This window comes from Colobus angolensis, unplaced genomic scaffold (assembly GCF_000951035.1).
Source record: "Colobus angolensis palliatus isolate OR3802 unplaced genomic scaffold, Cang.pa_1.0 Scaffold308, whole genome shotgun sequence".
In the NCBI taxonomy this organism is placed as follows: Eukaryota; Metazoa; Chordata; class Mammalia; order Primates; family Cercopithecidae; genus Colobus; species Colobus angolensis.
The window spans coordinates 1,707,759-1,728,010 of record NW_012116355.1 but is presented as its reverse complement, the minus strand read 5'-3'; the positions used below and the strand labels follow the sequence as shown (position 1 = coordinate 1,728,010).

Sequence of the window (20,252 nt, the reverse complement as noted above, 5' to 3'; positions counted from 1 at the left end):
CGGTGGCTCAAGCCTGTAATCCCAGCACTTTGGGAGGCCGAGATGGGCAGATTGCAAGGTCAGGAGATCGAGACCATCCTGGTAACCCGGTGAAACCCCGTCTCTACTGAAAAATACAAAAAACTAGCGGGGCAAGGTGGTGGGCGCCTGTAGTCCCAGTTACTCGGGAGGCTGAGGCAGGAGAATGGCGTAAAACCTGGGAGGCGGAGCTTGCAGTGAGCTGAGATCCGGCCACTGCACTCCAGCCTGGGCGACGGAGCGGGACTCCGTCTCAAAAAACAAACAAACAAACAAACAAAAAAGGCTGGGTGCGTTGACTCATGCCTGTAATCCCAGCACATTGAGAGGCCGAGGTGGTGGATCAGGAGTTTGAGACCAGCCTGGCCAATGTGGTGAAATCCTGTCTCTACTAAAAATACAAACATTAGCCATGCGTGTTGGTGTGCGCCTGTAATCCCAGCTACTCAGGAGACTGAGGCAGGAGAATCTCTTGAACCTGGGAGGCAGGGGTTGCAGTGAGCCAAGATCACACCATTGTACTCTGGCCTGGGTGTGAAGAGCAAAACTCTCTCTCTCAAAAAAAAAAGGTGGAGATAGTTTGAAATAGGTAGGAAGAAGCAGCCAGTGGTATGCAGATTTGATGATCACTTCCTCTAGTATCAATTCAATCATGGTTCTGAGCTTTACTTTTTGCTTTTTTTAAGTCTTAGCACTAATATTACAGTTCATCTGTGTTATTACTGTAAGAGAAAATATTTTTCTTCAACCTAGTGTGTTTTTACAAAAATTGGTATCTAAAAATTCCTCAGAATACTCCTAAATTACCACAAACTTGGGGTTGTTTTTTGTTTTTTTTTGAGATGGAGTCTTGCTCTGTCACCCAGGCTGGAGTGCAGTGGCGCGATCTCAGCTCACAGCAACCTCTGTCTCCCAGGTTCAAGTGATTCTGTCTCAGCCTCACAAGTAGCTGGGACTACAGGTACATGCCACCACGCATGGCCAATTTTTTGTATTTTTAGTAGAGACTGGGTTTCACCATATTGGTCAGGCTGGTCTTGAACTCCCGAGCTCAGACAATCCACCCGCCTCGGCCTCCCAGAGTGCTGGGATTAGAGGCATGAGCCACTGTGCCCGGCCTAACTTGGTGGGTTTTAAAACAACAGAATCATTCTCTCATAGTTTTGAAGTCCAGAAGTCTGAAATCAAGACGCCAGTCTCATGCCGTGCTCTTTCTCGAGGCCCAAGGGGAGAATCTTTTTTTTTTAGATGAAGTCTCCTCTGTCGCCCAGGCTGGAGTGCAATGGCGTGGTCTTGGCTCACTGCAACCTCTGCTTCCTGGGGTTCAAGCGATTCTCTCGCCTCAGCCTCCTGAGTAGCTGAGATTACAGGCACACACCATCACACCCAGCTAATTTTTGTATTTTTTAGCAGAAGTGGGGTTCGCCATGTTGGCCAGGCTGGTCTCAAACTCCTGACCTCAGATGATCTGCCCACCTCGGCCTCCCAAAGTGCTGGGATTACAGGCATGAGCAGCCACGCCTTGCCTATTATTATTTTTTTGAGACAGGTTCTTACTCTGTTGCCCAGGTTGGAGTGCAGTGGCACAATCATAGTTCACAGCAGCCTCAAACTACTGGGCTCAAACGCTCCTCCTGTGCACCATCATGCCTGGCTAAGTTTTCAATTTTGTGTAGAGACCAGGTCTTGCTATATTGCCCAGGCTGATCTTGAACTCCTAATGTCATGCAATTTCTGCCTTAGCCTCCCAAAGTGCTGGAATTACAGGCATGAGCCACTGTGCCTAGCCAGTTTCTTTCCTTTTCTTTCTTTCTTTCTTTTTTTTTTTTTTGAGACAGGGTCCTACTCTGTTGCCCAGGCTGGAGTGCAGTGGCACAATCCTGGTACACTGCAGCCTTAAACTCCTGGGCTCAGGTGATCTTCCTGTCTCTGCCTCCCAAGTACCTGGGACTATAGGTGGGCATCACCATGCAAGCCTAATTATTTGTAGAGATGGGGTCTCACTATGTTGGCCAGACTGGTCTCAAATTCCTGGCTTCAGGCAATCCACCTCAGCCTCCCAAAGTGTTGGGATTATAGGTGTAAGCCACTATACCCAGCTCAGTTTATTTTCTTTTAAGATATGAGTTGATCATCTGTTTTCTTCCTGTCCATAGCACTAGTGATGTTAATTATAGCTCTGACTACACCTTACAGCTTACAGCTTAACAAGAAGCACAGTAAACATGTGACTATGAGCACCCTTTTTTTTTTTTTTCAAGATGGAGTCTCTGTTGTCAGGCTGGAGTGCAGTGGCATGATCTTGACTCACTGCAACCTCCGACCCCCGGGTTCAAGTGATTCTCCTGCCTCAGCCTCCCGAGTAGCTGGGATTCCAGGCACGAGCCACCACACCCAGCTAATTTTTTGTACTTTTAGTGGAGATAGGGTTTCACCATGTTGGCCAGGATGGTCTCAATCTTCTGACCTCGTGATCTGCCCACCTCAGCCTCCCAAAGTGCCAGGATTACAGGCGTGAGCCACTGCACTCGGCCTGAGTACTGTTAAATAGTATTATCCCTTAAAAATCCTGACTTCGGCAATTCCACACTTATCAAGAAGGGTGTTCAGATGTGGGGCCCAACCCAGGGGGATTCTGACAGATAGTCCACACCTCTCTTGGAGAGAGGAATCATAAAAGAGCTCACAACTCCATCTCCATCTTGAGTTCAGCTCACACTTTTCTCTCCAGTGGTAGTATTCCTATGTCTCACATTTCTTTCACTGGATTCTTCTTTGGAGGAGCTAAGGGCAGAACCAAGCTAAAAAATCTGAGCCTTTTATTGTCTTCATCACTGGTTCCAGAATTAGCAACCTATGTTTCTATCCTCCCAAACCTTTCAGTTATCTCAGTATGCTAGCATGAAGAAAGATGTGAATGAACTAGCATGAAGCAAATAACATTGAGTGATTCTTTCTCCCGTCCACCCTCCGCCCCTCATTGTTGTCTTCTAGACACCAGCCAATTGAAAAGCGGAACAAAAACACTTGGATCATAGGCTAACTCCTACAAGATTGATCCCTGGTGCTATACAAGTATGGACATCCTGGCTTGCTATTTCTGGGTACCTGCACTAGGAATGGCAACTGGATCAGAGTGGCCTGGACTGGGGGCAGTCTTTAGCTTTATTAGGAACACAGGGCCAGATCAATAATCAATTAGAATTGGCAGGGGACCAGGGACTTGGAGCATAAACAAGTCATGAAGGGCTAAGAATTCAGTTCAGCTCCAAAGCCTCCTGTAAAAGGACCCTAAGGATGAGGAGGAGCCAGCAGACTATTTGGAATAAGGCATGTGGCATGTGACCTGAGAGACAACAAGAAGTTCTTTCACGGAAGGGAGTAGGGACTGCTGGCAAAAAGGGGACCCTATAAAGTCCACAAAGCCCTTCTGTGATACATGCTTTGCTGGAAAGTCTGGCTGGAAAATGGGAGCAGGGCCAAGATTCCATGGAGGCCAGAGGCCTAGGCCAAGTCAACCCCACATCCCCTAAGTCACCTTTCTTTGAGCATGTTCTATTGAACAAGTCCCATAGTAAAATACCAAAAACCTGAGAGTTCAGTTGTGCATGTGTACCTTTTTCCTTTCATAAATATTCATGACTCCTCCTATAGCTTATTAAATATATATATTCAGCCACCTTGTTCAACATAAATTCCTGTCCCCTTTGCCCCTCACTCAGAGTGTGTTTCTGACTTCTGGCCGGAAGCTCTACTTCCCAACTTGTCAGAATGGCCACCCTGCAGACTGCAACCCTTTGAGAGATAAAGCTCTCCTTTCCAATTTTTAAAAATAAAAAAAAACCTGACAGTAAAGGAATGAAGTTGCCTCTATTCTAATCTGCATTTCCCAAAAATGATTTGACAATATTTTTTTTTTGGAGTCTCACTCTGTTGCCCAGACTGGAATGTAGTGGCACAATCTCAGTTCACTACAACCTCTGCCTCCCAGGTACAAGCAATTCTCCTGCCTCAGCCTCCCAATAGCTGGGATTACAGGCACCTGCCAACACACTCGGCTAATTTCTGTATTTTTGGTAGAGATGGGGTTTCACCATGTTGGCTGGGCTGGTCTCAAACTTCTGACCCCAGGTGATCCACCCACCTGGTACTCCCAAAGTGCTGGGATTACAGGTGTGAGCCACCGCACCCAGCCGACAATGAAGATTTTACAAATACTTTCCAAATTCATTTTGGGAAAAGCTAGTTTCAGCCCTTTCCAAATGTAACTCGTCTCCTCTGGGGAGCCCTCTCAAATTGCTTTAACTTACTCATCTCCCCTTCCTGTCTTGCAGCCTTTGATCGTATAGGAACCCATGTGTCATGTTCTGAACCAGTCAGTCTGTAAGGCAGGTGCATAGAGCAGCTGCGTCCAGCTTGCCCTGGAAAGAACAAGTACCATGTGGCAGAAGAATAGGGACGGCCTTGCCAGGCTCTGTGGCCCAGCCCTGGTGGGTTTCCCACAGATGACTGTGTGAGGAAGGGCGGTATGATTTAGCAGTTTCTCTCAGCTACAGCTCCAAACAGGCTCTAGGAAAACATCACTCTGGTCACTGTGTCTTCCCCTTACAAAGGGCAGTGAAGGTCTATGGTTCCAACTACAAAAAAAATAATAATAATAATAATGATATCCTGTTCCCAGAGTACTATGCAAACACTTTCAGAGTCATTCTCAGGGCACCATCCAAGCAGACAGGGCCTATTACCAACCCTTACTTATGTGAGAGAAGTAACGTCACACTACTTTGCTACGCTGGGCATACCCACCCGCAGCTGGGCCTCAGAGCAACTGATCTTGGGCTAGAGTTGGGGACCTGGACCTAGCAGGTCTTAGCATCTGTGTCTGCACTTGACCTGCCTCTAACCTGGAGGTAATGCTTGTGTTCTCCATCTGCCACAAGCAGTCCCAACAGCTCAAGCCAACCTTCCAACTAGTCATGTGGGGCCTTTTTTGCAGGCTCCTGGCTACATAATACTCACTCACACCATTTTGCACTGGAATAATTTTTATTTTTTTCCTTAGCAAAAAGTCAAGTGCTACATTTTTAAAAACAGAAAATCTCAAACAATCAAATGCATTACCCATCACAGAAGAGGGTCTGGCAATAGTACAAAACATCCTACTGATTTTTTTTTTTTTTTAATATACAAGTCAGTTTAAAATGATAGAAGTTCTGTGAGAACTAAGAAATCTACAGCCTGTAGTTTAATAATAGAAAAAAAAATTAAGACAATTAAAAGATCTATAGCATCCAGCATTTTGCTTAATTCCCTGTTTATAGCACCTATTTCTCTAGGTTCGAAGATGAGAATTCCAGAACCTGTGGTATGTGCTGTGTTAACAAGTTAGGGTGGACTTGCTGTCTCTCCTCTCCAGCAGCCCCTCACCATTAAAAGGAGGATATGTATATATTTTTTTCCAATTTCCCTACTTACACCCAGAGAAGAGGGGGACAACTGGGAGAGCAAGTTAAAAAACTGGGGTACAGGAATAAATATGACTTTTCCTTTCCCCACAATGGGATGTTGACAGAAAAGCAGATTATGTGCTTAGAGGAATTCGTCGGTGGGAACAGCTGTTATCTTTGACATGATGTGTAAAAATCAGGGAACAAGTGGACATCACAGTCAGTCGCCTGCAAGTTAAAAAACTCCAGACTAAACAGACAGTTCAAGGGAGGAACAGACAATTACTAATCACATCGATGCTGTTACATGCACAATGATGCTGACTGCAGGCCAGCCTGTCACCATCTCAGGGCTAAGCCAGCAGAGTAGGAGGGGTGGCTTCAACCCCAAGTCCCGCTGCAGTGGGAAAATGAATATTCCACACATGAAGCACTCACTACACACAGATAAACCCCTGCTCACCCCATCTTCTTAGACTTAACCCAATTTAGAAAATAAAAGCAAAACCCATTGAGAAGATTGGAAGAATGGCAGAGAGGATTCTCCTCAAAGCCAAGAGAACTATGGATGTGAACCTTAGCAGACTTGAGACTCCCAGCTCCAGGCCCCTTAAACACCAGATCAGGTCTTGAGGGGATGGAGAGAGAAGCTAGGATGGGGATTCTCTTTACCAAGTCCCATGAAGCCTTTTGCAGCCTCTAGAGCTGCACCTGGATGGTGAGTCTGATGTTTTAGGGGTGTGGTTACTGGCTAAGCAGATGTGAGGGTGGGAAGGGGAAGTGACACCAGCTTCCCACATGGGGGACACACAGGTGGGAAGACAGGTAGGGCTGGATCACTTTGCAGTCCTGGCACGGGAGGCCCCAGGAAGCCTGCAATCTAACTCAAAAGATTTTCCCAGTGGTAATTTCTTTTCCTTTCTGTTTTTACTTCCTATTATCAGTGTTGTTAGACTTTAAAAAAACAAGTTACAGACTAGTCCTAAAGCTGGACTCTGTGAATAAAGTTGTTTCTTTTATAAATATTTTAATTACAAGTAATCCTCACTCCAGGTAATTTCAGTGACACACAGTACCTACAGTCACACAAGATCACATACTCACACTCACACACACACACATACACACACACGCTCTCTCTCACACACACACAGCTCCCAAACTTTCACAGAAAGTCTGACAGCAACCATATAATTATAAAGGAGCCCTACCTCTCAAGAGTGAAGTAAGGGTGAGAATGACTATGTCATTTCAGCCTAAAGAAGCCAGAGAGGGGAGAATGTGTGTCACTTAAAGAAAAATAGGGATTAGCAACAATGTTTGGTTGAAAAGCCAGAATAAAAGATAGTAAAATTTTGATTACCAAAGGGGAAAACAAAAAACCAAACAACCTTCAGATTTCTGTACAGAGCTTCTTCCTATTAAGTGCCTAAACTATAGGCAAACTTTGGTGTTCCCACTAAAACACAAGAGCCTCACACAATTAGGAAAACAAAAATCAAAAGAAACAAGGAAACTGAGGATGGAACTTAGTGTAAATCTCTGCATTTGGGGAGTTGTCATTAACTCCAGAGCCCAGCATAGTTTCCATGGAGCCCTGAAGGGAGGGGACCTCCTGCCACAAAGAGTTTCGTTCCAGACGAGTCGTAGCAGTGGGTGTAAACAGCATTGGGGAAGAAGTCAATGTCTGAGAAGTAATTCCTCCAGGTTTCATCATGGTTCTATGGGAAGAGAAAGAGACTACAATTAGCACCTCTAGCCATGGGGCAGGAAAAGGGGGAGGAAGGGACAGGAATGCTTTCTGGTCTCCTTAAGGGAACAGGGTTCTACAGGTACAACCTCATGTCAGGAGATTCGCTGGTTGATTCTCATGGGAATTGGGGCCTCATTTTTCCAACTAAACATTAGGGAAGAACGGAGCAGCTGAAGAATTGCTATACAAGGCTCAGTTCTTCTCAGCACAGTTAGAACCAAAGTTCTGTTTTCCCTCTACCCGCTAGGCGCAGGAGAAAGAACCAAACCCTTGAATAATTCACTGGAGGTAGGGCGCACTGGTTCACAGCTGTAATCTCAGAATTTTAGGAGGCCAAGGTGAGAGAATCACTTGAGCCCATGAGTTTGAGACCAGCCTGGGCAATGTGGCGAGACCCTATCTCTACTAAAAAAAATAAATTTGCCAGGCACAGTGCATATGCCTGTGGTCCCAGCTACTTGGGAGGCTGAGGCAGGAGGACTGCTTGAGCCCAGGAGTTCAAGGCTACATACAGTAAGCTATGATCACACCACTGCACTCCACCCTGAGCAACACAGTGATGCTGTCTGAAAAAAAAAAAAAAAAAAAATTCACTGACAGCTGTGGTGGGAAGTTCCTCTATTCTGCCTTGGGGAAAATCCTAAGTCAACCAATGTGTTTTACTGGGCCTCAGTTTTCCCACAGGTAACGTAGAGACACAACAGCAAGATCGGAGGAAGTCTTCTCCTGTTCCAAAGAGTACCTTTTACTGGTGAAAAAGTGTGAGTAGATGGTGTGTCAGTGGGGGCTGAGGGGTAGAGGAAGATAATTTTTCTGTTACTGTGTAGCAGTCATCTCAGGCAGGGGCTTACTCACCAGCCAGCCTTTGCCAGTGGTTAGTTTCAGATTCTCCCCTGCTAGTCTGGGCTTGGACCCGTAACAAGCTGAGAGCCTCTCTTCCAGAAATCTCTGAGCTCGGATGTCATAGAACAGCAGGGAGCCCTGCCCAGTTCCCACAGTGATGATGTGCTCATAGAAACTCACGGACCGGATTCCTGAAAGAGAGAAAAGTAAAAGGCAGTGAGGTGGGAGAGAATATTTGCTTGACTGTCTGCTAGCCTGAATTTCTGCAACAGAGTTTCCACTGTCCACCCCGCTCCCCTCAACGTTATCAGACAGTGCTTTCCCAATGGCAAGTTAGCTCATGCAAAAGCAAAGAGAATCCTGATGCCATCCTGCCTATCCACACACTAACAGAAACCATCCAAGAAGCCTTGGAAAAGTGTCAGATTCCTGATGATGCTCACGATGCTTTTGACTGAAGACCGTAAGTGCTCAGAACTTCCTTGCTTCCTCTCAACTCACTCTGGAGTCATCTTTCGTAACTCTAAACTTTTCTCCATCATGTTTCCAACCTACACTGCAACTCAAGGTAATCTGCATATTTATAAATCATTAAGTCATCAAGGATTCCTTATATTTGACCTAAAACCGCTACTATGGCAAATGCAAGAAGTCTTTTTTTATTTTTTGAGATGCAGTCTCACTCTGTCACCCAGGTTGGAGTGCAATGGCGCGATCTTGGTTCACCGCAACCTCTGCCGTCCAGGTTCAAGTGATTCTCTTGCCTTAGCCTCCCAAGTAGCTGGGATTACAGGCTCCTGCCACCACACTTAGCTAATTCTTGCATTTTCAGTACAGACAGGGTTTCACCATGTTGGCCAGGCTGGTCTTGAACTCCTGACCTTAAGTGATCCACCTCAGCCTCCCAAAGTGCTGGGATTACAGGCATGAGCCACTGTGCTTGGCCACAGTGCAAGAAGTCTTTATCTGGTATTAGATGTTTTGCGAGTGGCAAACAGCTCAGAATTGAATACCCAAAGAAGTTTAAGACAAGTCATGTAATTACTTTAGATCACAAGGAAAACACATCTGCTGTACTTGGGGATCAAATCAGTGCTTGGGATATGAAGATGTCTCTTGGCATATAAGAAATGGATAATATTTGTGGAACCAGTATTTCCTTACTAGGTATGAAAATTACCCCCATTAAACAGTACCAAAAATCTCTTAAAACTTTTCACTGCATACATTATTACAGCCAAACCTATTTAGTCTCTTCTTTTTTTTTTTTTTGAGACAGAGTCTCCCTCTGTTGCCAAAGCTGGAGTGCAGTGGCTCAATTTTGGCTCACTGCAACCTCCACCTCCCAGATTCAAGTGGTTCTCCCACCTCAGCCTCCCAAGTAGCTGGAACTACAGGCACCCGCTACCACCCCCAGCTAATTTTTTTTTGTATTTTTAGTAGAGATGGGGTTTCACCATGTTGATCAGGCTGGTCTTGAACTCCTGACCTCAGGTGATCCACCTGCCTCAGGCTCCCAAAGTGCTGGGATTACAGGCATCAGCCACTGCGTCTGGCCCTATTTATTGCTTTCTCTACTACTCTCATTATACATTATTCTTTGTTCTAAAATATAAGCATTTTAACTATAATTAAGAAAAAATAGGCTGGGCACGGTGGTTCAAGCCTGTAATCCCAGCACTTTGGGAGGCCCAAGGTGAGTGGATCACTTGAGGTCAGGAGTTCGAGAACAGTCTGGCCAACATGGTGAAACACCATCTCTACTAAAAACATAAAAATGAGCTGGGCACGGTGGTACACGCCTGTAGTCCCAGCTGCTCAGGAGGCTAACGCAGGAGAATCACTTGAACTTGGGAGGCAGAGGGCGCAGTAAGCTGAGATCACACCACTTCACTCCAGCCTGGGTGACAGAGCTAGACTCATCTCAAAAAAAAAAAGAAAAAGAAATAGCTGGGCACAGTGTCTCATGCCTGTAATCCCTATACTCTTAGCACACACTTTGGGAGGCCGAGGTGGGTGGCCCAAGAGTTTGAGACAAGTCTGGGCAACATGATGAGAACCTGGCTCTACAAAAATTAGCTGAATGAGGTGGTGGACGCTTATAGTCCCAGCTACTTGGGAGGCTGAGGTGGGAGGACTGCTTGAGCCCGGCAAGTGGAAGCTGTGAAGAGCCAAGATTGCGCCACTGTCCGCCAGCCTGGCCAACAGAATGAGGACCCTGTCTCCAAAAAAAAGACCCAAACAAAAGCTACTTTGCAGTATCTGCACAGGAATAAACACTACTTGAAACAGAGAGGGTGAACTATAATCCACAGTGTGCCTTTTAGGACTCTCATGATAACACAGCCATCGTTTTGCATGAGAAAATGAGATAAAGTGAGATAAAGAAAATACAATTTGTTAAGTTGGATTCTGGTCCCTAGCTGTTCCCCCATTAAGCTGTGTGATGCTGGGCAAGTTATTTAGCTGGCTCTAGGTCTTATGTGTAAAACTATTTTTTCTCATCTGCTTCCCACAGGGTTCTTGGTATGATGAAATGGGATGTTAGAAAAAAGTATTCTGAAACCTTCAAAGTACACTATTAAGTATTTTTTTCCCTCTTCAATAAAGAATGAGGGTGCTCTTACAGAGAACATGCTATAAAAGATTTGAGGTGGAAGCTTAATTTACTCAGTGGTCAGAACTAAACTCAGTATTTTCTTCAGCCTCATTGAGGTTTGTCATACAATATACGGCACATAAAGTATACAATTTGAGGTTCTAACATATGTATATATCCATGACATCATAACCACAATCTACATGATGAACATACTCATTACCCTGAGGTTTCCTCATGCCCTTTGTAAACTTCCTCCTTATCCCACCATGCCACATCTTAGCATAAATGGTTCAGGCAGGACCACAGCAAAAAAATTACCACAGGACAGAAAGTAGGGTTCTCGGTCAGGTGCAGTGGCTCACGCCTGTAATCCCAGCACTCGGGGAGGCCAAGGTGGGTGGATCACAAGGTCAAGAGATCAAGGCCATCCTGGCCAACATAGTGAAACCCCGTCTCTACTAAAAGTACAAAAATTAGTTGGGCGTGGTGGTGTACGCCTGTAGTCCCAGCTACTCGGGAGGCTGAGGCAGGAGAATCACTTGAACTCGGAAGGCAGAGGTTGCAGTGAGCCGAGATCATGCCACTGCACTCCAGCCTGGTGTCAGAGCGAGACTCTGCCTCAAAAAAAAAAAAGAAAGAAAGAAAGTAGGGCTTTCTAAAAGAACGTGGAAACTACCAACTAATATCCTCACTGGTGGCTTCCAACAAAGGCTTCTGTGGCCACACATTTGTCTGTGGTGTTTGAAAGCCTAGTGTCCTTTTGTGTCACTCCCCTCCCACCTCCTCCCTTTTTTTTTTTTTTTGAGACAGTTTCGCTCTCATTGCCCAGGCTGGAGTGCAATGGTGTGATCTCAGCTCACTGCAACCTCCACTGACCAGGTTCAAGTGATTCTCCTGTCTCAGCCTCCCAAGTAGCTGGGATTACAGGCATGCGCCACTGTGCCCAGCTAATTTTGTATTTTTAGTAGAGACAGGGTTTCTCCATATTGGTCAGGCTGGTCTAAAACTCCAGACCTCAGGTGATCCGCCTGCCTCGGCCTCCCCAAGTGCTGAGATTACAGGCATAAGTCACCGCGCCCAGCCGTCACTCCCCTTTTTGAACACATTTTTGTATGTTCCATACAGAGCACTATACCTGTTTGGAAACCAACAAAGAAACTGAAAGTCAGAACCCATATGCAGTTCAGCTGTAGGCCTGAGGTGCACACAGGGACTCTTACCACTGCCTCGCTCCCTGGAACAGACAGACTTGACATTGTATGATGGCTGCCGTGGATCCAAGAAGGAGACATGAGCTTGGGAGCCCACTGCGTACACTGACCATTCACTACCATAGGCCAGACACACGTTCTCACGGCAATATGGCAGTTTGGTGGAGAGGAGCTGAAAATAGAGGAGAGATATAACCATGGCATCAGCAGAGAGGCATAAGCCACTGTGCTCGGCCACAGTGCAGGGATATTGTTTCTGGACTCCCACCTCGGTGGGCTTCCCTCATACAAAAGCCACATAAAATCAAGCCCTGATTACGGAAATAACACTCTGTTCCACCCCTAGGTATACAGGAGAAAGACGAGGTGACTGTAATAAACAATAAGACCTAGATAATGAAAGAGGCAGGTTGGGGAAAAGGTAAATCTGGAATAAATACTCAGAAGTAGCTGGAAAGGCCAAGGCCTTTCTTGGTAGGCTGTTTCAACTATTCAGGTTGTTTCTGGGAATCGTTCCAGGGCACTAAAGCCATGGTCCCACTCTGTTCTGTCTGCCAGTAAGGGCCACCTCAGTGCTTTTCAGATAAAGAGGCTGATCTCTGGCTACCCCCACCTCACCTTACCACCTGAATGGGAATTGTATGCTATAGAAAGCACACTCACGGGACTAGCTTAATCCCAGATAACCCACATCTGCCTTAACCCTGGGTCTTTGTCAGTTAGCAAATCCTCAGTGGGTGCATACTACACATAAGAGCATACAAGGTCAGTGGAGCTCAAAGGCTATTGTGACATGAAGGAATCACTAATTCCTGGAACCCTGCTTCCTCTTGCAAAGTCCTCTAGGATAAGAAGAAGACAAAAAGCCAGGCACTGTGGCTAACGCCTATAATCCCAGCACTTTGGGAGGCTGAGGCAGGCAGATCACCTGAGGTCAGGAGTTTGAGACCAGGCTGGCCAACCTGGTGAGACCCCATCTCTACTAAAAACACAAAAAATTAGCCAGCGGTGGTGGTACACGCCTGTAATCCCAGCTACTCAGGAGGCTGAGGCAGGAGAATCGCTTGAACCTGGGAGGCAGAGGTTGCAGTGAGCTGAGATCATGCCACTGCACTCTAGCCTGGGCAACAAAGTGAGACTGTCTCAAAAAAAAAAAAAAAAGACAAATGATTCACAAGTAGGTTTAACTCTGTAAAAGTTGCTTGTTGAGTCGCCCTTATCCAAAATGCTTGTGACTACAAATGTTTTGAATTTCTCCAGATTTTTTTTCTTTTTTTCTGAGATGGAGTCTCACACTGTCTCCCAGGCCAGAGCGCAGTGGTGCGATCTCTGCTCACTGAAAGCTCCACCTCCTGGGTTCATGCCATTCTCCTGCCTCAGCCTCCCAGGTAGCTGGGACTACAGGTGCCTGCCACCACGCCCGGCTAATTTTTTGTAATTTTAGTAGAGATGGGGTTTCACCGTGTTAGCCAGGATGGTCTCCATCTCCTGACCTTGTGATATGCCCGCCTTGGCCTCCCAAAGTGCTGGGATTACAGGTGTGAGCCACCAAGCCTGGCCCGGGATTTAAAATATCTACATATATGTAATGAGCTATTCTTGGGGATGGCACCCAAATCTAACGGCAAAATTCATTTATGTTTCTTTTTTTTTTGAGACGGAGTCTCGCTCTGTCCCCCAGGCTGGAGTGCAGTGGCACCATCTCAGCTCACTGCAAGCTCCGCCTCCTGGGTTCACGCCATTGTCCTGCCTCAGCCTCCCAAGTAGCTGGGACTATACAGTCGCCCGCCACCTCGCCTGGCTAGTTTTTTGTATTCTTTTAGTAGAGACGGGGTTTCAACGGGTTAGCCAGGATGGTCTCGATCTCCTGACCTCGTGATCCACACGTCTCGGCCTCCCAAAGTGCTGGGATTACAGGCTTAAGCCACCGCACCCGGCCTCATTTATGTTTCATATACATCTTATACACATAGATTGAAGGTAATTTTATACAATATTTTAAACAATTTTCTGCATGAAACAATGTTTGGTACACTGACCCGTCAGAAAGCAAAGGTGTCTGGTGTGAAATTTTCCATTTGTGGCATTGTGTTGCTGCTCAAATTTGGAGCCTTTTTTTTTTCTTTTTTTTGAGAGAGTCTTGCTCTGTTGCCAGGCCGGAGTGCAGTGGCACGATCTTGGCTCACTGCAACTTTCGCCTCCTAGGTTCAAGCGATTCTCCTGCCTCAGCCTCCCGAATACCTGGGACTACAGGAGCCCACCACCACGCCCAGCTATTTTTGTATTCTTAGTAGAGACAGGGTTTCACCATGTTGGCCAGGATGGTCTCGATCTCTTGACCTCGTGATCCACCTGCCTCAGCCTCCCAAAGTGTTGGGATTACAGGCGTGAGCCACCGCGCCCGACCCTTTTTTTTTCTTTTTTTGAGATACGGTCTCGCTTTGTCACCCACGCTGGAGTGCAGTGGCAAAATTATGGCTCGCTGCAGCCTTGACCTCCTTGGCTCAAGCGGTCCTACCACCTCAGCACCACTACCCTCCAGTAGCTGGGACTACAGGCATGTGCCACAACGTATGGCTAATTTTTAAATTTTTTTTGCAGAGATTGGGTCTTGCTGTGTTGCCCAGGCTAGTTTTGAACTCCAGGGCTCAAGCCTCCTGCTTCAGCCTCCCAAAGTGTTGGGATTACAGGTGTGAGACATTGTGCCCAACTGGATTTTGGAGCATTATGGATTAGGGATGATTAATTTGTATTGTAAATTAAGTCTATTTTCTCATTACCTTACATGATTATTTCAGAGATGGTTTATCTTAATTTGATCGATCTTCAATTGCCAAAGGTTCCTAACACTTAGGTTTTCCTTCTCGTACAGCATGCCAAGTAGTTACTAATCTACAAAGAAATACTTAAATGCATTGTTGAGGAGGACTGCTAGTCAAAGGAGCCTCTAAGGAAGCTTTTGCAATATGAAAGAATCACCCTGTCTTACTCTTTAAAGATTTTCCTGCAAGAGAGGCATACCAGACTCAAAATTTCATGTACTGTGCAAAAACATGCCCAGACCTTTGGAGAACTGGTCTTTTAAACAAGAATTGAGACCAGGTGCAATGGCTCATGCCTGAACTCTCAGCACTTCAGGAGACCAAGGTGGGAGGATCGCTTGAGGTCAGGAGTTCAAAACCAGCCTGGGCAACATAGCGAGACTCTGTCTCTACAAAAAATTAACAAAACAAAACAAAACAAAAAACAACCAGATGGGAGTGGTGACACATGCCCATAGTCTCAGCTACTTGGGAGGCTGAGGCAAGATGATCGCTTATGCCCAGGAGTTCAAGGCTGCACTGATCCATGAGCCACGACTGCATTCCAGCTTGGGTGACAAAGTGAGACCCTATATTTACCATCTCTAAAAATAAAAATACCAACCTGGCCAACATGAGACCGCGTTCCTACTAAAAATACAAAAGAATACCTGGACATATTGGCAGACACCTGTAATCACAGCTACTCTGGTGGTTGAGGTACAAGAATTGGTTGAACCCAGGAGGCAGAGGTTGCAGTGAGCCAAGATTGCACCACTGCACTCCAGCCTGGGCATCAGAGCGAGACTCTGCCTCAAAAATAAATAAATAGATAAAATAAACAAGAATGAAAAAGCTCAGCGAGAATTACAGTATTTTAACTGTAAGGTGAATTATTATGTAAAACCACCAAATCATGTTCATCACACCTTAGATAGTGTATTTTCAGCCTTCCAGAGATGAAAGTAGCCATCCAGAGACACTGCTCCCAATTCCTACAAGAGCAATGAAAACCAGGTTATATTATCATCCATAGCAACTACTCCACGATAATAAGCAGGAGAGGATTCTAAGGTCAGGGTCCTTTACTCCTATTTTGGGATGATTCTAGCAGAGGTGCCACTAATTATCAGACCATTACTTCAGAACACAGCTGAATGGCATATTAAATTGAGGCTGCCAGTAATAACACAGGCACCCATGGTTCAAAAACTCCTCACTATGCCATCATTTCCTCAACATCCTGTTGGAGAGTTAAAGCAGGGCACACATGTGAAGGACAGTTTCATAATATAGTGTGAGAATTTCTGTAAGTGAAGAGTCTAATCTAGGAGAGATGAATCTATCCTTAGGCCATAAATATAGATGGGATAGGAGGCTGAGGGACTGACTACCCTTCAAACTGTGGCCTGATTCAGATTTTGGAGAAGCCTTTCTCTGGCTCTGGGTATATATTCTGACACTGCTTTTTTTTTTTTCGAGACGGAGTCTTTCTCTGCGGCCCAGGCTGGAGTGCGGGGGCGCAATCTTGGCTCACTGCAACCTCTGCCTCCCAGGTTCAAGCAATTCTCCTGCCTGAGCCTCCCGAGTAGCTGGGAATACAGGCACATGCCACCATGCCCAGCTAATTTTTTTGCATTTTCAGTAAAGATGAGGTTTTACCACGTTGGCCAGGCTGGTCTCAAACTCCTGACCTTGTGATCTGCCTGCCTCGGCCTCTGAAAGTGTAGGGATTACAGATGTGAGTCACTGTGCCTGGCTGACATTCTGCTTTTATTAAAACCTCAGCATGAGATCTGACTCAATAAGGTAAGACTTAGTGGAAATGTGAAGGGAAAGTAGGCAGTTAAGAATACTGGTTAGGTGTGATGGCTCACGCTTGTAATCCCAGCACTTTGGGAGGCCAAGGAGAGTGGATCAACTGAGGTCAGGAGTTCGAGACCAGCCTGGCCAACATGGTGAAACCCTGTCTCTACTAAAAAACACAAAATTAGTCACGCAGAGTGGTGCATGCCTGTAGTCCTAGCTACTTGGGAGGCTGAGGCAGAAGAACTGCTTGAACCTGGGAGGTGGAGGTTGCTGTGAGCTGAGATCGTGCCATTATACTCCTGCCTAGGTGACAAGAGCAAAACACAGTCTCAAAAAAAAAAAAAGGAATTAATACCAAAGAGAAAAAAAGTGATTGTTTTCAGAAGCAGGTATGAAAATCATGCCCAGAATAGAACACCTGCAAAGGCATGTGCAAATGAGAGACAGTCAAATCAGGGTGGCCCTAGGGGAATTCTGTGAGGCTGACCCACAAATATAGACTACTCAGAGAAATACTGCAGAGACCAACTGAAGGGGTGGGTTTCAGAGCCTCAGTTATAATTTCTCACTAGCATCACTCAGCCTTTAAGAGGGGATGTGTGGGCTCAGAACCATGCTATGTAGCAAGCACTGATGGGGAAGTAAAAAGGAGTGCATATCCCAAGACATAAGCAAGAGGAATAGACTTCAGGGATCCCTACACAAGTTCATACCTTGTTCTTGCTGTTGAAGGCCAGAGCCCGAACCTTGCAGTTGTCAGGGTTTGTGTCCTCTTTGGGGATGTCCTTTAAGGCCTTGTGAGTGATGTGTGCATACACAGGGACCCGCGACACATTGTGTCTTGCATCACTTTTGGTCAAAACATCATCTGTCACCTCCCAGAGTCCCATAGAACCATCACGTGAGCCTGCAGGGCCAGGAGAACACAGATGTGAGATATACCCACCCCTCTATGGGAAATCCCACAGATGCCAAAGTGGGCTTTCATAGTCTAGCTGTGCATCATCCTCATATGTGCTGAAGCTTGGCCAGATGGCCCATCCTGAACACAGAGCAGCAGGCATTTTAATAGCTACGCTAAGAGAATTATTCACCTAAGGTCTAGGCATTAAAACATTTAAGTTTGACATGGTTGTTGAAATTTATTTTTTATTATTTTTTGAGAGAGTCTTGCTTCGTCGCCCAGGCTGGAGTGCAGTGGTGCGATCTCAGCTCACTGCAACCTCCGTCTCCTGGGTTCAAGCAATTCCCACGCCTCACCCTCCCGAGCAGCTGGGATTATAGGTGCCTGCTCCATGCCTGGCTACTTTTTTTTGTATTTTTAGTAGAGACAGGGTTTAACCATGTTGCCCAAGCTGGTCTTGAACTACTGAGCTCCAGTGATCAGCCTGCCTCGGCCTCCCAAAGTGCTAGGATTACAGGCATGAGCCACCACACCTGGGTGGCTCATGGGGGGACAGAGTTTCACTCTTGTTGCCCAGGCTGGAGTGCAATGGTGTGATCCTGGCTCACTGCAACTTCCGCCTACCAGGTTCAAGCGATTCTCCTGCCTCAGCCTTCCGAGTAGCTGGGATTACAGGCATGTGTCACCACGCCTGGCTAATTTTGTATTTTCAGTAGAGACAGGGTTTCTCCATGTTGGTCAGGCTGGTCTTGAACTCCAGATCTCAGGTGATCCGCCCACCTCAGCCTCCCAAAGTGTAGGGATTACAGGTGTAAGCCACTGCACCTGGCCCACAATCTTTTTATTAAGAATGACTGTTCTAGACTGTTCTTTATTAAGAATTACCATTCACACCTGTAATCCCAGCACCTTGGGAGGCTGAGGTAGGTGGACCACCTGAGCTCAAGAGTTTGAGACCAGCCTGAGTAACATGGTGAAACCCCATCTCTACCAAAAATACAAAAAATTAGCCAGGCTTGGTGGTGCACACCTGTGGTCCCAGCTAATCAGGAGGCTGAGCTGGGAGGATAGCTTGAGCCTGGGAAGCAGAAGTTGCGGTGAGCTGAGATTGTGCCACTGACTCCAACCTGGGTGACAGAGTGAGACCCCACCTCAAAAACAAAAAAAGATAATAATGACGACTGTTCTAGGCTGGGTACAGTGGTATACGCCTTTAATCCCAGCACTCTGGGAGGCCGGGTAACATGGCAAAACCCTGTCTCTACAAAAAATACAAAATTAGCCAGGCGTGGTAGCGCAAACCTGTAGTCCCAGCTACCCGGGAGGCTGACGTGGGAGGGTCACTGGAGCCTGGAGAGGTCAAGGATGCAGTGAGCTGGGATCACACCACCACTCTGGGCAACAGAGCTAAGACCCTGCCTCCAAAAAAAAAGAAAAAGAAATGACTGTTCTACATAAATAAAATGAATGCTTAAAAAGATAAATCACTTCTCTTAGCAAACAATAATAAAGCTTAAAAAACCAGGCTAGGCACAGTGGCTCATGCATGTAACCCCAGCACTTTGGGAGGCTGAGGTAGGCAGATAATGAGGTCAGGAGTTTGAGATCAGCCTGACCAACATGGTGAAACCCCGTCTCTACTAAAAACACAAAAATTAGTGGAGCGTGCGCCTGTAATCCCAGCTACTCAGGAGGCTGAGGCAGGAGAATCGCTTAAACCCGGGAGACGGAACTTGCAATGAGCTGAGATCATACCACCGCACTCCAGCCTGGATGACAGAGACTCTGTCTCAAAACAACAACAACAACAAAAAAAAACAAGAACAATTTTCTGTGAATTGAGCCCTGAATACACTGTTGGTGGCAAGCTAAAATGGTACCTTTCTAGAGTACAACTGAGCAACCTGAAGCAAGGAAATTTTATCTTCCTAGCTGGGTGCAGTGGCTCACGCCTGTAATCCCAACACTTTGGGAGGCTTAGGCAGGCAGATCGCTTGAGGCCAGGAGGTTGAGACCAGCCTGGACAAAATGTCAAAACACCATCAGTACAAAAAAATACAAAAAACTAGCCAGGTGTGGTGGCACATGCCTGTAGTCCCAGCTACTCAGGGATGGGGGTGGGGTGCTGAGACAGGAGGATTGTTTGAGACTGGGAGGTTAAGGCTGCAGTGAGGCATGATCACATCATGGGTGACAGAGCAAGACCTTAACTCCAAAAAAAGAAAAAAAAAAGGAGAAACAACAGCTGGGCGCAGTGGCTCATGCCTGTAATCCCAGCACTTTGGGAGGCTGAGGTGGGCGGATCACGAGGTCAGGAGTTCGAGATCAGCCTGAAACATGGTATAAGCCATCTCTACTAAAAAGACAAACATCAGCCGGGCATGGTGGCGTGCACCTGTAGTCCCAGCTACTCAGAAGGCTGAGGCAGGAGAATCGCTTGAACCTGGGAGGCGGAGGTTGCAGTGAGCTAAGACATGGCCACTGCACTCCAGCTGGGCAACAGAAGACTCCGTCTCAAAAAAAAGAGGAACAGCCGAGCGCAGTGGCTCACGCCTGTAATCCCAGCACTTTGGGAGGCTGAGATGGGTGGATGGGTGGTCAGGAGATCGAGACTATCCTGGTTAACACAGTGAAACCCCCGTCTCTACTAAAAATACAAAAATTAGCCGGGCGTAGTTGTGGGTACCTGTAGTCCCAGCTACACGGGAGGCTGAGGCAGGAGAATGGCATGAACCCGGGAGGCAGAGCTTGCAGTGAGTGGAGATCATGCCACTGCACTCCGGCCTGGGTGACAGGGCGAGACTCCATCTCAAAAAAAAAAAAAAAAAAAAAAAAAGAGGAACAAACAAAAACAAAAAGTAAGT

General features: G+C 46.4%; 1 protein-coding gene across 1 annotated transcript in view; it reads right to left on the bottom strand.

Annotated features, from left to right (window-relative positions):
* Nucleotides 1–5,045: 5,045 nt before the first annotated feature.
* The window catches only part of DCAF12 (DDB1 and CUL4 associated factor 12), a 50,304-nt gene continuing 35,097 nt past the window's right edge, over nt 5,046–20,252 (bottom strand). The window contains exons 5-9 of the mRNA XM_011950560.1: nt 17,198–17,391; nt 15,605–15,670; nt 11,884–12,046; nt 8,074–8,252; nt 5,046–7,186 (exon numbers count right to left, since the gene is read on the bottom strand). Coding sequence (XP_011805950.1) covers nt 7,028–7,186; nt 8,074–8,252; nt 11,884–12,046; nt 15,605–15,670; nt 17,198–17,391 — 761 coding nt within the window. The 3' untranslated portion in view covers nt 5,046–7,027. The remainder of the gene's footprint in view (nt 7,187–8,073; nt 8,253–11,883; nt 12,047–15,604; nt 15,671–17,197; nt 17,392–20,252) is intronic.